General features: G+C 39.3%; 1 protein-coding gene across 4 annotated transcripts in view; it reads left to right on the top strand.

Annotated features, from left to right (window-relative positions):
* The window catches only part of LOC125240432 (CCR4-NOT transcription complex subunit 6), a 192,018-nt gene that overhangs the window by 7,126 nt on the left and 168,505 nt on the right, over positions 1 to 16,387 (top strand). For 2 of the 4 annotated variants that reach the window (XM_048148326.1, XM_048148331.1), the window contains exons 2-4: positions 1,068 to 1,183; positions 2,981 to 3,174; positions 13,445 to 13,620. In XM_048148326.1, coding sequence (XP_048004283.1) covers positions 1,076 to 1,183; positions 2,981 to 3,174; positions 13,445 to 13,620 — 478 coding nt within the window. In that variant the 5' untranslated portion in view covers positions 1,068 to 1,075. The other 2 variants (XM_048148341.1, XM_048148336.1) reach the window with 2 other exon arrangements.

Below are 16,387 nucleotides of genomic sequence, written 5' to 3'. Positions count from 1 at the left end.
TGGGCAACCGAGCTTCGCTCGGTTCTGTTTTGTATCCTTGACATGTGTCGCCATCTAGTTCAAAAATGAATAGTACCTACATCGAGCGAAAGAATTCTCAGCCTTAACAACACAACTACTCCACACGAGATGGCGCGCATTTCGCCACAAAAACTCAAATAGTGTATTTTCTATTCGTTTTAGCCTTGACCTGTGTCGCCATCTAGTGTTTGCAATAAATAGTACTTACATCGACCGAAAGAATTCTGTCTTAACAGTACAACTACTGCACACGAGATGGCGCGCGAAGAAAAACGCATGAAAACTCGAAAATTCGCGTTTTCCGGGACCTAAGGATAAGTTAGACCGATTTTTCACCCCCAAAAACCCCCACATAACAAATTTCTGCGAAATCGTTAGAGCGGTTTCCGAGATCGTCAGTGTAAATAAATATATATATAAATAAATAAATATACAAGAATTGCTCGTTTAAAAGTATAAGATAACTGTCTGTAGAGGGTAAAAGGCTGATTCTATTTGTATTGGGTACATCCTGTTAGTAAACACTCTTGTTTAAGAACCTCTTGGTTCTGGTTATAACTCCCCAAAGATGTGCTTTAGAATTACCATATTTAAAACTAACTATGTCAGCAATTCAGCACCTCTTTACATACATCTACTTGACAATTGTTACAGGATACATGACAGGCAATATCACCTGCCTGCTTATTAAATAATTAATTAAAATGTGTTCTCAGCATGATCTCTTTAGAATCTTCTTAAACAGATTTTACTATAAGTTTATATAAATCCTGAACTTATGACAACCAATCTATCTGGCTAAGTCGGTAATGACCCTGCCTGCTAAGCCGCGGCCCTGGCTTCGAAATCCGGTAAGGACATTTGTTTGTGTGATGAGCACAGATATTTGTTCCTGAGTCATGGATGTTTTCTATGTATATAAGTATGTATTTATCTATTTAAGTATGTATATCGTCACTTAGATTTGCTTAGTTTGGGGCTAAGTTGATCTGTGTAAGGTGTCCCCAATATTTATATTTATTTATATGATTGGACATTGCTTCCAGGTGACGGTATGTCTCGCAACAAAGACAAGCATGAGGGCGCAAGCGGGCGCACTTATCATATCATGTCGGAGGCGGAACGTGCGTCAGGCCGGCGCGGCGGTTGGACCTCGCTTGAGGTAAATTTTAATATTTTTACTTTCTTAAAGGAGCATGTTAACCTTTGGGTATTTAGGCTGGTTTTAGTGTCACGCGAACTAACCGCGCGGAGCGATTCTCACGACCAATAGGTGTGAAGTTGATGTTGTCGTCCGCGTGGGCCTTTCTGCTTTACTCTAACTCTAAAGGTATTTGCCTACTTGACCATACCATACCATGACCATGCTAGGAGCGTATCAGACAAACACATATTCTTTGTATGAAAACGTAGGAGACCTTGCCCACTAGCCCGTTCCGTCACCGACCGTGCTCGTCGCGTGCCATGCACGCCGCGTGTCCGCACCGTCAAAAATATTCTCGCCGATAATAGTTGCCGGGCCGTGCATGGCACGCGACGGGCACGGTCGGTGACGGAACGTAGTGGGCAAGGTCTCATACATTTTCATACAAAGAATATTTTTTTGACGGATACGCTCCTAGCACGGTCATGGTATGGTATGGTCAAGTGGGCAAATACCTTTAAAGTATTACATATTAGTCTGGTGCAGATCGCTCCGTGCGGTCGGTCCGCGTGATACTAAAACCAGCCTTAAAGTAAAAGTACCAATGCTCGACAGTTTATAGTTGCCAGTTTCAGAAGATGCCACTTTCAATGCTAGGTCATTGTCAATAAATGTAATGCTACAAAAGGGCGCCAGTGCCACCTTTTGGGCATTGGGTCAAGCTCTGGTACTTACTTCAGAAGACAGTAATACTATTTTTTTGGACGAGGGGTGTATGACGGTTTTCCCTTTAAGCCTGATAGGAGCACCAGTATAGTAGAATTGCTAAAAGATGGAACAGCAAGTTATATAAATATTCTATACCAATGATGGTCTGGCGGGCCACGTAAACAGGCATTGCGTGTCGTAGATTAAGTAATGCTGTAGATCCTTGTCTAGGTACTAGCTCTAGAAGGTTGCAAAGTATCTACAAATTAGCAAATATAAATATTCTGTGAATTTTTAATTATAATGATAAAATATTCAAGAAAAAAACGCAATAGTTTTATTGTATTCACGGCTCGATTTTTGCATCAGTATACAATTAATGTCAAATTACAATATGGTAAAATACATATGAAACGCGGGTTTACTATAACTAAATAATGCCCACGCAGCATTGATCGCGTGAAAATACCTACACACATAACATTTAGGCTCGGTTTTGTAAAGTAGGTACCGTTAGATCTTACTTCATGATACGGTACATACGCTATGTACCTATATCGGCACGACATTAAGGTCAAAGGCCTCCCACATATTGCGATTATTATACTGGCAGATTCCGCCGTGATCTAGAGCCTCCTCTTCCTCATACCTTTATTATGTCAATAACAGTGACTTAATCAATTGATTGATTCACCAAGTTTCTTCAGAGACGAATTTTCCTTTTAACTCACAATAAATTAGTAATATTTTGAAAGAATAACTTAAGTAAAAGAAAAGGAATAAGCTAAATTTATCATATTAGCTTAATATACTATAGGCTATTAGGCCTAGTTAGCCTTACGGTCCGGCCACAACATCGGGCTTAGGCGACAGTGGCGAGAGGGCCTCCGTTAGTTGTCTCGCAATATATCTACTGCAAAATCCACTATGTCCCGTTCTAAGGGGGTTTTTCTAAGCGTTCATGTAAATCAGGTCACTCTTTAGTTATTAACGAGCAGATTCAATACTTTCTTTGATTCCGTGTCGAAATGATAATCAAACTTAATTAATTAATTTCGAAATCAATCGTTTATTATCAGGTAAAATAATATCAATTACCAATTTCAGGTAACAGGAGGTGTCCGCGCCCTGGCGCCCCAGCTGTTCCAACTGTCGCACCTGACTGCGCTGTACCTGAACGACAACTCGCTGCAGCGGATCCCGCCCGACATCAACATGCTAGCCAACCTTCACACCCTGGACGTGTCCAACAACAAGCTGAGGTCGTTGCCCGCGGAGCTCGGCGACCTCATCCAGCTAAGGTACCAAAATTCCTATAACTGTCACACGAGGCTGCGCTTTGCGTTCCCTGTAGAACTCTGGGAAGTCTGGGAACTTCATTTACAATGGTCTGGTCACGACACTGGTCTAGGGCGAATGGCGAGTGGTGGCCATAGGTGCGAATGAAAGAAATCGCAGAATCTCGTTCCAACCTTTGACCGTTTCACGCCACTGATAGGTACGTTAGACCAATATCGTGACCAGACTGTAAGGTACCGGACAATAAGTTGGCCATCACCATGTAGACATTGTGGACCCGTAAGAACCAAAGAGCGGTGGAACCGACACGAGCGTCCACATGCAGAATTCCTCTATACACTTACACCCGTTTAGACCTGGCTTAAAACCCAGACAGAACCCTTTATTGGCGAAAGCGGAATGAATCCTGCAGTTTCTTGATAAAAGATACACTCAGACGAGCAAAGGCAACTAGAATCGGATCGTTAAAAGGTTGGAAGAGTAGTCCAGTATACCAGTAGGGTTAGCACATGATTCCCGCGAGATAGACTACCCGTCCTTATGTCAAATCATTAATACAATTAGAAGACGTGTGATCTATCTCGCGGCGACATACTCTCGTGGCAACCATCTGCTATCCATAATGTTTAATGAACTATTGGAACAGACTGCAGGCCAGGCGTAAGTTTCGTCAATTATCGCCTCCCGGTTGATACTTTGTCGGAAGATAGTTTACATTTAGATGTTATTTAAATTAGTATACATCATCATTCATCATTGCTTCAAGCCATACTATGCCGATGACTGAGCATCCCGTGCTTGACAAAACCCAGGGCCTTAGTGAACACATCTGTTAACATTTCATCCATAGGGATGTAAACAATTTCTATGTTAAATCTATCATATCCCTAACGTAATGAAATCTTATTTCTATATGCTTGCTCCGTTTGTGATGAGTATGATTGGTAGCAAGCTTAGTATACATTGATAACAAATTGTCACCATAAATTACTATTTTACAAAGTTCAAAGTGTTTTTATTTGTAAGTTGTACTCCCTGACGAAAGCTTGTAGGATCACCGCTTCCCATCTCGCTTCACTCAAGCCGCAATATTCCGCCTCGATGGACGAAAGCGATATGCACAATTGTTTGTAGCTACCCCAACATATGGAAATACCACCGTATTTAAACACACAGGTACCCCGTGAAGTGTTTCAAGCAGGATCTGCCTACCAATCTGCGTCAGAATACCCCTGCAAAGGGGGACCTAAAACAAGTAAAACATTCTGTAACGTTTTGCCTTCTTAAATATCAAAGACTGCATAACACTCATAAGTCATAAGATATCGCAGAACATGCTTAGCAGTACAACTTTTTATCACGGAAAACTGGTGTTCCGAACTTTGTGAGCCGAAGCCAACTCGTAAAGCTAGGAACATACTACGCGGACGTCCGTCATAAATCGACCGCGGACGGGGATCTGGACAATGAATATACACTTAACCGTGCAAACTATCGGTCGACGGACGTGGACGTGGCCTTAAGCGCATGGACGTCCGATCGAAATCTGGCTCGCTGGATGTTTTGGTGACCGTGCACACTGATCGGTCGCGGTCGTCGATTTACGACGGACGTCCGCGTAGTATGTTCCTAGCTTTAACCTATACCGAGCAGATGCTAGCCTTGCCCGTGCCTTAGGACACACGCAGTGGTGAGCACCCAGGGTGTACGCCTGTAAGGATTGATGGAATCTAAAATGAACTGGGCTGTGCATGAAAGTGACAGACTAAAGACTGGGCTACGGAGTAAAAAACGGACGCCTGAATAGGTAGTAAAATGGTACAGATGTAGTGCGAAAAGATTTGCCTTCGTATTGTTACGGAAACGTACGAACGTGTCATGCTATTTCATTCAGTGTCAGTACAAGATGTACTGACATTGACTGAACTAGCATGACAAATACGAACGTTAATAACGTACATCTGTATTAGGGATGTCACGAATGTCGCATGTGTCACATTCGCGAATGCGAATGCGAATATTCAGAATGCGAATGTGCGAATGCGAATGCGAATATCGCTGAATTTCATAAAAAACCAAAATAAAAACCAAGCAATCACCAACAACCCGCTAGGTAAAAAATTTAAAATGCTTACTATTGGTCCAAATGCAGAGTACGAACTTCACGCCGTACGAATTTGACCTATCTGCGCATGCGCGAGTCGACAGTCGACAAGTAGCAATTGGAGCGGCCGGCGCGGGCGAGGAACAAGCTGCGACTTGCACACATTCGCATTCGCAAAACATTCGCATCGTTTGAAGCGAATGCGAATGTCAATGCAAATGTTTAAAAGAATGCGAATGCGAATGCAAATATTCGTAACATCCCTAATCTGTATCCACATTTATTTCTGGAAGACGGTGACTCGTTCCCACAAGATGGGTCCCATTAAAAGCGACCTGTACCTAAGAATGCTCAATGGCAACACCGTGCACCGGTGTGAGAACTCACGGGTGCCGAGAGACATGGCTGCATTGCTTTCTAACCAGTTATTGCTAAGCCACTGTACCAACTTGCGTAATTTTGTTTCCACCCTTGGAGCACATAGACCTAACGACTCCACTCTGAAATCTCTGAACGGCCAGCCAAGGCAAAAAGGTAAATGGGTGTTTTCCAAAAAAATATCCTGAATATCGAAGTTCACCAGATCTGGACGTGTTTGGACTCACTCTTCTCAGAATCACGAGCTGATTCGATCCAGACTATTCCCGACGGTAAAAAAAATGTGTTCTCATTTTTTTTCCTTTACGTCACGATTTGAGTATGAACTTACTACGAGCGTGACGTATTGGAAACTCTACTTTTGTATGGAAAATTTGGGACACATTTTTTTATCGTCAGGATCGAATCAGCTCGTGATTCTGAGAAGAATGAGCCCAAACACGTTCAGATCTGGTGAAATTCGATATTCGGGATTTTTTTAAAACCCCTACAAATTTAGGCGGGAGGAGACCTTCACCTGCGGAACCCTGTAGACTAAAAACAAAGGAAATGTAGATTGTATAAGATTCATTTAATTACTAGAAATTGATAAAATGAATTGTTTGTAGGAAACAAAAGGCTTTATTTTATTTATTAACGCGCAATACTTGCTTTAGTCTGTTCGGAAAGAGTCGTCTAATGTATGGGACCCTATACTCGTACATCCTGTGACTTGTCTTTCCGCACAGACTGTATACGTAAGTTCACGACCTCAGGCCCCGTAGCCGAATGGCATTTCTGCAACGCGAAACGCCAACGAAACGCCGCAGAAAGGTAGTCTGGCTCTGTCGCGCCATTACGCAAGAGCGATAGAAATAGATAGCTACGAAAGAGATATATCGTGAGCGCTTGTGCATTCGGCTACGCACACAGGTTTTTACAAGGTTAAAAAGGTCGCTATAAAGTGATACCTATTGGAAAATAACAACAAACAACTACGGAAAATCTTATTGTTTACCAATTGTTTAGTTAATGTATGCAGGTCAATAGCATATGTTTTACCCAACTTGTGTTTATAAAAATAAAACTACATCCACAATAACAATGTTTACTTTCAACACCGAAGAATATACGGGCAAGTTCAGATTTTATATTTTCTTTTGTTTTATACCACACTGTAGCAAACAAGTATGTGGTCCGCTTGTGCCTGCTGAGGTGTGAGTACCAACCCTTTAGGGACCATCCACACACTGGCTACGCATGTCCTGAGAAGCGGAACGGACGTCAGCGCCGCGCCACCCGAATGTAATTTACAAAACGTCTCCTCAGTACATTTTGTATAGGAAAGGACGTAAGACGCGCCCCCAGTCAACGCGGCGCGCGCCTCAAGCGACGCGCCCCAAGCGACGTCCCTTGCGCGTCCTTCCTAAAGTCGCCGTCAATAGAATTTGTGAACAATGTAAACAAACCCTGTAAGAGTTTTGAATGATTCACGGTTATTTTCGACAAAAATCAAAAAGGTAATCACGGTCTATATCCCGGTCAATATAAGTCTAACAAACCCTGTAGTCAAAATGTCTTTAATTTCCATTCCAACTCATCAGATACTGGCTAAATCCATGTGTTTATTTAATCAATTCATATCATATTATGATTCTCAACCTTTAAAATAATAAAATTGTGCTAGAATATTGATATTTTACAGAATGATTTGTTTACATTGTTGACAATTTATATTGACGGCGATTTTATACAAAATGTACTGAGGAGGCGTTTTTATTAAAATTACACTCGGGCGGCGTGGCGCTGACGTCCGTTCCGCGTCTTAAGACATGCGTCGCCTGAGTGTGGGTTGCCGCTTAGAAACCTGTGCACTCCGTGTTTGAATCATCTTATAGATACTGTAGTACTGCAGACAGTGTAGACCTTCGGGAAAAAGCTGAGAGCTCATTCCACAGTCAAAGCGTTCGTGGGAAGAAATTCCAATTGTGACAATAGACTCGAAACTTCTTATAAATAAATGCCTCGATTCATAGGCAGAATAAAATTTGGCAAACAGAAAACTATGAGTTTGTTCGGGACATTCTTGTGGAATTACAGAAACATCGAGTGGCGTTTATAATATTAATACATATATTATTTATATATTGTATTAATTTTGTAAATAAAGTTACGATTTAATAAATATGACGAGCGCGCTACGCATTTCGATACGCTCCAGTCAGTTTCGGTCTTGACAATCTTGACTAATCCATTTATACAATGATTTAGTGCCAAAATGAACATAAAAACTGTGATTTACAAACTGCTTATAAATTAAACAGCGTCGTGAATTGGTTTTGATAAAAATACTTGTTCTTTTTAAACTTTACCGACATAATTATATTGGTTTTGTCCGTCTTTTTTACTCTCTCTGTCACTTTTTCGTCTCAGATATATTAGGAAAGTCCGAATGAAAGGCGGCGAAAATCTATTGAGAGCCCGAACAAAAGACAAACGCTACGAAGTGAATAGAGCCTTATTGTACCTGTTAATGACTGGTCGAAAACAAAATAACCTGACAATGGAAATAGAAAATGAACCGTAATGAGTTGGGGATAGATTTCAGTTTTAAAAGTTAAATAAGAGCATACACGTGTAAGTGTCGCAACTCAGGGGACTAACTTAAAGTAAAATTACTTAAATTTGTTTTTATGTTGTAGGTAAACTAGATGAAAAATAAGTTTTCACACGATCTGTCTAAGATTGATCTAAACAAAATGTTTTATACAGGTGATGGGCATTTTCAGAATTTTAATTTGAAAAAACCCCCGACTAAGAACACTTCCGACTAACTGAGCTTTCAAACAAAAATAACTAAATCGAAATCGGTTCATCCGTTCGGGAGCTACGATGCCACAGACAGACACACACACAGACAGACAAACAGACAGACAGACAGACAAACAGACAGACAGATACGTCAAACTTATAACACCCCGTCGTTTTTGCGTCGGGGTTTAAAAAACACTTTCTACAATTTTATTCGTACATTCCGCGCCTGTTGATTTTATGATATCCAAATAATTAAATTGTTTTAACATTGACAGGCGGCAGTATGGGTGTATTATTTATTTTTCTACTCGTCGACTTTAATCTGTCAATTAGGACACCACAGACTAAACTATAAGTGCTGTCTTTTCAGTGTTAGACAGTCTTTGACACTAAGTCAACTATAATATTTCATTACAGTTCACTTTTAGTTAACTGTAATAATTTCAAAAATAGAACTTCATACAAGTTCTTTACTAATTTGCGATATCTGGCAAATTGTTTTGCATCTGAAACACACAGACGGTTATTACGAACAACGGGTTGCCAAGTAATTCGATGTTGATACAACGGTGAACGACGCCATTAACATTCATTTTAACTTGAATGATGATATTTTTCGTCCATTGATGATGAAGATGATGACTCATAGAAAAAGTATTGTATACAATAGTGATATAATTAAGCTTTTTACTCTCGTACCTTACTATTAGGCCACTCAGCAAGCTTCGTGGCCTAAACATGGTACTCGACTGAAAACCTTTGTATTATATCACAATTGTATAATAGTACATTACGATACAAGTGCGTAAAAAAGGAAGTTCGAAACGAGTGGCGATAAATTAAAACACGACCGAAGGGAGTGTTTTAAATTGACACGAGTTACGAATTTCCTTTTCGCATGTACGTACGGCGTTTTTCAGTACAGATGGCCATCCGAAGTTTCGACCTGACAAATAATGAACCACTTCTCGCACAAAAAAACACCATCTGTACTGAAAAATACTATTATTGATAAACTTATTTCTTTAAACAATTGTAACATAAGGTCAGTGCGGGCAAGACCGGCATAGTTTATTTGAAATAAAGTTTGAGTGGATAAAACTCTATAATTAATGTAGTCTGGCGTAATGCGCATGGTCCTCTGAGATAGCAAATATTATATTTTACAAAGCTTTTATAATATTTTGGTGAAATAAGGTACTTTTAAGTCATAAAAATCACATTTTATAAGGCTCGGCGGGTTGACCGTCCTCCCGCGATGAGTACAGAAAGACCGTCTAGTGCTTGTTGTCGCGTAATTTCATATGAGACTAGGTTCCAAAATCATGATCATTGTTATTTTACGTAATAACAGGGCAGAATGTGCTAGATAATTAATAAAATAATGTAAAAAATTTGAACATATAAGCATTTTTCTATTTATAAGGCAAGACCGGCATAAGTCCCGTAGATGGGGTTCATAACCTTTTCCTTACAGGTCCAGATATTGCATAATACTGTTTTTACAACGAACACCTGCGATACAATTTAGTCACGATATTACAGACTCATATAAATCCAACTACTTATCTGTTTTTGAAACTTTTTTATTAAGAAAAGGTAATAGGATATTAAGATGTCGTGAATTGGTTTGGTAACATTTCTTAGCAATGCTTGGTTTTTCTATAGTTACTACCAGAGTTACCACCTACCTGAGCTACCACCCCCGAAAACCTATTGACGACACCCATGACGACTTTTCAAAGTGACAGCCAGCAATGTCAATTAACGGTCGGGTAGCCGTAAAATAGTCGGTCAAAAGTGTCAAAACCGTTTTAAAGGGTACCCATACGGTCCCTGTTGGGTAATGCTGATTATAAAAATAATAACCAACTTGAAACCCTACTCTCTTTTGAAATATTTGTCACCGCATGTTGCACAATCTAAATATACTTAAACAAAAATAATAAAAAACGGTTAGAGCTTACGATAATTCTACCAACTTAAATATGATGATGAATAATGCAGTGTAGGCTTACTTCTGTTCACCTCTTATCATTCTTCACAACCATGTCACATATATTTTATTTACGGTCTTCCCCACACTGACCTTAATTTCTTTTCTTGTACCTAATCGATAATCCCACTCACTTAAAAATAAATATACCGTAGTTTATATCATCTGAAGGGAAACATTTATAATGCCTGATACTAAACCAATGACCTCAATATTTTCCCTTTCATCACGTCAATGCTGACACTGAAAGTTTTCTTAAAAAAATTAAGTTTTGAAATAAAGGGAAATAACCTTCGCGGTCCAGATTCGGACTTGGGGCTTGCGACACTGCCCTACCAATTACAACTGAAGCTTCCCAGACAAACACGAAGTACTTACAGGTTGGAGCTATCATAATTACCAAACATACATTGACCAGATTGTCAGATTGCTTGTTGAGATGAGATCTAAATGACAGAGTAGAGAATACCATCGAATATACGAGTATAATTCTCACTTTTTAACCGACTTCAAAAAAGGAGGAGGTTCTCAATTCGACTGAATGGTTTTTTTTTTTTTATTTTTTTTATTTTTTTTTTGTATGTATGTTACTCGATATCTCCGAGAATCGTGGACCGATTTTCAAAATTTTTTTTTTGATCAAACCGGTATAACCCCGAGATGGTCCCATTGGCACCAAGTCAGGGTCTGATGATGGGATCCTGGAAAAATCGAGGGAACTCTTCAAATGTTATAGGCACATGTAATGTTTTTAGTCTATTTTTCAAAGGTACACCAGTATTTACGTCTGATGGTAATAATTTTATGTGGCTGAGCTGATGATGGAAGGTCAACTCCTCAATGGTTAGGAGTTAAAGGATAATTCTTTCACTACTGTACATGTATTCGGACTGATACATATAATATCACTAGGAACCACTAAAAATCAACTGAGCTGATGATGGAAGGTCAAGTCCTCAATGGTTAGGAGTTAAAGGATAATTCTTTCACTACTGTACATGTATTCGGACTGATACATGTAATATCACTAGGAACCACTAAAAATCAACAAATAAATAAACTTTTTAACAAAAAATAAAACCGCCTTCAAAAATAAGCGCGTTACAAAACACGGAGAAACTAAAAAGCCAAAAATAATAAACCTTTCAATTCAGATTTCTTATCGTATTGCAATAAGCTAAACATCCAAATTATAAACAAATCAATTATTTTTGGAGTCGGTACCAGCCTGTGTATGGTTGGGTGGGGCAAACAGGCAATAGCAAGGCGACGAACAGGTCTGGTACCGACTACAAAAATAATTGATTTGTTTATAATTTGGATGTTTAGCTTATTGCAATACGATAAGAAATCTGAATTGAAAGGTTTATTATTTTTGGCTTTTTAGTTTCTCCGTGTTTTGTAACGCGCTTATTTTTGAAGGCGGTTTTATTTTTTGTTAAAAAGTTTATTTTTATGAAAAGAGATGTTTGATAGCAATAGGTCACGTATTATATTGTATCTATTGTCCTACAATTGTAATATTGTTATGAAACTGTTATGGATGTGATACAGTTTAAATATCAGTTCTCAAATTCGATCTCAAAAAAAGGCATTGTTGACAGCTAACAGATCTTCTCATTATAACCTGAAAGTCTTAGCACTAAAGGTGTTTTTCCACCGACAGGGCGTGAATGGGCAGAGCGGGGAGGGAATTGAAATCGCCTGGACCCTTTTGCACTAAAAATTGTCATTAATAGCCATCGCGGGCCTGCGCGAGCTCGCGATGGACATTAATGTCAATCGCGAGCTCGCGCGTGCCTGCCGTAGGTTGTAGGTTTCATAAGATACTCAAGAGATACTCTATGTCGATAGCAATACGGTACATTTTTACACTAACAAATATCTCAACTCAAGTCTCGCACATCTTCGTCAATCCGCGCCTCGCCATGTCTCGTCTCGTCGCGCCCTGCCGGTAGAATACCACCTTCGAGTTAATTTATACTCTAAATAGGAAGCAGTATGGTTAATTTTTACACTAACAAATATCTCAATTCACGTCCCGCACATCCACGTCAATCCACTCCTCTCCACGCTAAGCCACTTTTCGTCTCGCCCTGCCGGTGGAGAACTACCATCAGAGTTAATTTATAGTTTAAATCGGATGTATTACAGTACACGCAAAAAAACACCTATTGAAAGCAAAGATATCCCGAAAAATTAGAAAGAGATTTATGAAGACCTACGTCTGGAGTATAGCGTTATATGGAAGTGAGACGTGGACACTAACTCAGCGCGAGAGAGACAGACTGAAGGCTTTTGAAATGTGGACGTGGAGAAGAATGGAAGGTATAAGCTGGAAAGAGAGAAAAACAAATGAACAAGTATTGGAGCAAGTCGGAGAGAAGAGATCTCTGCTAACAATAATTGAAAATAGAAGGGGAAACATGTTGGGGCACCTGATACGGCACGATACTTACATACAATCAATAATCGAAGGGCGAATAGAAAAGAGGAGAGGCAGGGGAAGACCGAGGCGTGCGTTTTTAGACCAACTTAAAGAGAAGACCAACGTAGTGACGTATCAGGACCTCAAAAAAGCGGCAGAGAAAAGAACGGAATGGCGATTACTCCACAGACAAGAGCCTGACTCTTAAATAATATGATGATGTATTACAGTTAATTTTTACACTAACAAATATCTCAATTAAAGTCCCGCACATCCTAGTCAATATTTACTATTTCCACCGAAGATGCGCTGGGCGAGAATTGAAAATTTGCCATACAAATTTCAATTCCCTCCCCGCTCTGCCCATTCACGCCCTGCCGGTGGAAAACCACCTTTAGACTTTCTACTTGCCAGTTCTAGTAAACTGTATGAAACGAACGCTTTAACGGTGACATACAGGTTGAATTTCTCCCTGAACTGTTCCGAACAGTTTACAAACACAGTTTGATCTTGCTTCAGTGGTGCACTTTCTACATTGAGATGGACAAAACTAACAAATGTATGTTGTTTCAGGGAACTACTCCTACACAATAACTACCTCAGAGTGTTGCCATACGAACTGGGCAAGCTCTTCCATCTTCAGAAATTAGGATTGCACGGGAACCCGCTGAGCAAGGAGATGCTATCGATATACAATGACAGCAACGGCACCTCCAAGCTTCTGACGTATATGCTGGATAATTTACAAGGTAAGATCTTATTTATAAACAGGAAGTTTGTAAAAGAATCACAATTAAAATCGATCCTGTGACTGCGAACTTATTAACAACGTTCCCATCAATCTTACGACATTCATTGCCAGCGTTGTTGTATCAACTACATTCCTTCGTAGCCGATCTCAGCAGTTAGCCGATGTGTATTTTTTTTTGTGGTGGTGGTAACGTGCACAGGTCTCGTGAGCAAGCACCCCGCTACGAATACGGGCGAGCCTTGCTCACGTGCATATCTGCTGCCATCAGTTTTCCCTTAGTCACCTTATACGACACCCATGGGACAAGATGGGGTGGTGCTATTCTTTCCTGATGCCGGCTACAAGAAGCCGAGGTTCACGGCAATCAACTGGGTTACTAAAGCTTACGAGCTTAAAAACAAAAGGAGGATAAGTTTTTGCAAACGAAAAAAATAAATTGTGATGATAGAGAACTGTTGCAAATCTTACGACATGAAATTATTAAACCTTAAGTCCATGTAAGCTTAAGTGGAATCACACTTGCCATTATTTATTTTAATTAAAACCAAATCATTAAAATAGAAATGATGCTTCTAAATTGAGTAAGTAGAATCGAGTAAGAAATCACAAATAGTTTAAGGCGCAGTTTTTAACGACAGCTATTATATTTCATTGAAAACTTAGTACGATTTTTCTTTTCACCGATGTACCTAATAATCGGACATCGGTGTATTACTTCTCATCAAAGTGTCTAAATGGGCCAAGCCCATCCAACGTAAAAAGCAATGACCATGACCAAAGTTCCTATTTGCACTTGGCGGGGACGCCGATGGTCGGGTATAGTATCCCTTTCTCGTACCGACATTAATTTGTCTTAAACGACCTAGGCCGGACTACCCACGCCTCCCTAAGGTCCGGGAGTCCGGGACTCCATGATCCTGAGGTAGTGAGACATAAACAATAATCAACCGCGTACTCAATACCTGAACTGTGCTATTTAGTCTGCGTGTGAAAATTATGATCCATAAAAATATTACGATGGTAATCTAGAAGTGAGTGCTTTTACTTCACATTCATAAAACCAACAACATTATTATCACTACGTGGGTGTTAGGTGAGACTACATATTACGTGTACAATCTTTGTTCGGTCTCAGATGTAGCGGTGGTAAATGACAAGGGGACAGTATAATAAAGCTGGTTTGCCCAAAGTATGTATGTATAAACTCAACATTTTGAAAGTTTATTTGCACATAGATATTTTTAGCCGACTGAGTTTAGGTACAAGTAGTACCTACTATACCTAAGTAAATATGATTGAATTTGAATACTTTATATTAATTATGATAATGATGTTTATAGAAATGGTTTTTAACGATTTTTAGCACTTTTTTTTTTTATATATTTTTTATAATATAGTCATGTAAACTTACACTCCAATAAATTGAAAACCATCAAGAGTAGTCGGTAAAGTCAAATAAACGATTACTTTAAAAATATAAGTAGTAGCACTTCGTCCTGATAACGAAAACCATAGCTTTCGAATGTGTAAATTGTCACATTGACTCTAAAAGCAAACTTTATGCGTTCTCCTATTAGATAAACTTTCCCGCTTTAGTGCGCTGTCACGGGTACATGGTTCTCTGTATCTCTTTTACGTTTTGTATCGAGAGTACAAGGTACTAATCCAAGATATTTATTCGGCCCACTGAGCAAAGGCAACAGTTTCTCTTAGCCAATCTAATCAGGCCTGAAAGTTTGCAGTTTAACCACTGGTGGGTATCTCGCTTAGCGATTCAATTTTGATAAAGGTCTTATTGGGAAGTTTGAAACTTCAGCGTTATTGATGTTACGGCTAGCAGTTTGGTAATTTGTTTACAGCGTGTGCATATAAATGCACACGCTTCATGGATTTGATAATAGAGCCCTCAGTGTAAATTTAGTCGGAAACGGGTTTATTTAGATCTGGGGCCCATTTCTCAAAACTGAAAGTTACAAGCGGAAGTCTCTTTCCAACAGGCCCCAAGGGCTCATTTCTCGAAGCTACAAGTTACAATTATAGGTTGTCAATGTCTAATATGACAAGTTGGAAAGAGACGTCAGATTATGACTTGTAACTTTCAGTTTTGAGAAATGGGCAGCTATGTTTCCTAAACGTCTCGCTCGAAGCGCAGTTCAAATTGCCATAAAAAATTAGGCTTACCGAAACGTTCGTGATACATCACGTCTAAAAATCCGAAATTTGGTGTTACATAATGAATGGATGACATCACTGTCCCGGAAAACTAAAATCGAAATTTAACCGAATTTTCAACTAGATAAACAAAGTAGGTACTACTTTGTGCATGAATTCATTAAAATAACACCATGTACCTACTGTAAAGAAAGAATGTTTGATTTTCGCTTTGTTGCTTTTCGTTGTGGAGTCTCAGTTGACTGAACCGTAATCCTTGATAATACAGAATTATTAAAAAAAAAAACATTCAGTTGAATTGAGAACCTCCTCCTTTTTTGAAGTCGGTTAAAAAAGACCGATTACCCTTTACGAGTAGATAGACAGAAAATTATTGTCCTAATTACTTACTTCATTCAAATACAACCTCAATTAATCCTGTCGTAATGTAATGTCAATTGCACTCGGCGAGCGCTTTTTTTAAATAGCTTCAACTTTAATTGTTTAATCTGACCAATCAGCAACGGATCTTCAGTGAAACAGAAAACTAGTTTATCTATTATTAACATTCATTGGTTCTCAATCTTTACTCGAAGTACTCGAACAGCACTTTG

Source organism: Leguminivora glycinivorella, chromosome 2 (genome assembly GCF_023078275.1).
Source record: "Leguminivora glycinivorella isolate SPB_JAAS2020 chromosome 2, LegGlyc_1.1, whole genome shotgun sequence".
In the NCBI taxonomy this organism is placed as follows: domain Eukaryota; kingdom Metazoa; phylum Arthropoda; class Insecta; order Lepidoptera; family Tortricidae; genus Leguminivora; species Leguminivora glycinivorella.
Note: the sequence above shows the minus strand (reverse complement) of the source record. Positions and strands in the feature narration are given on the sequence as shown.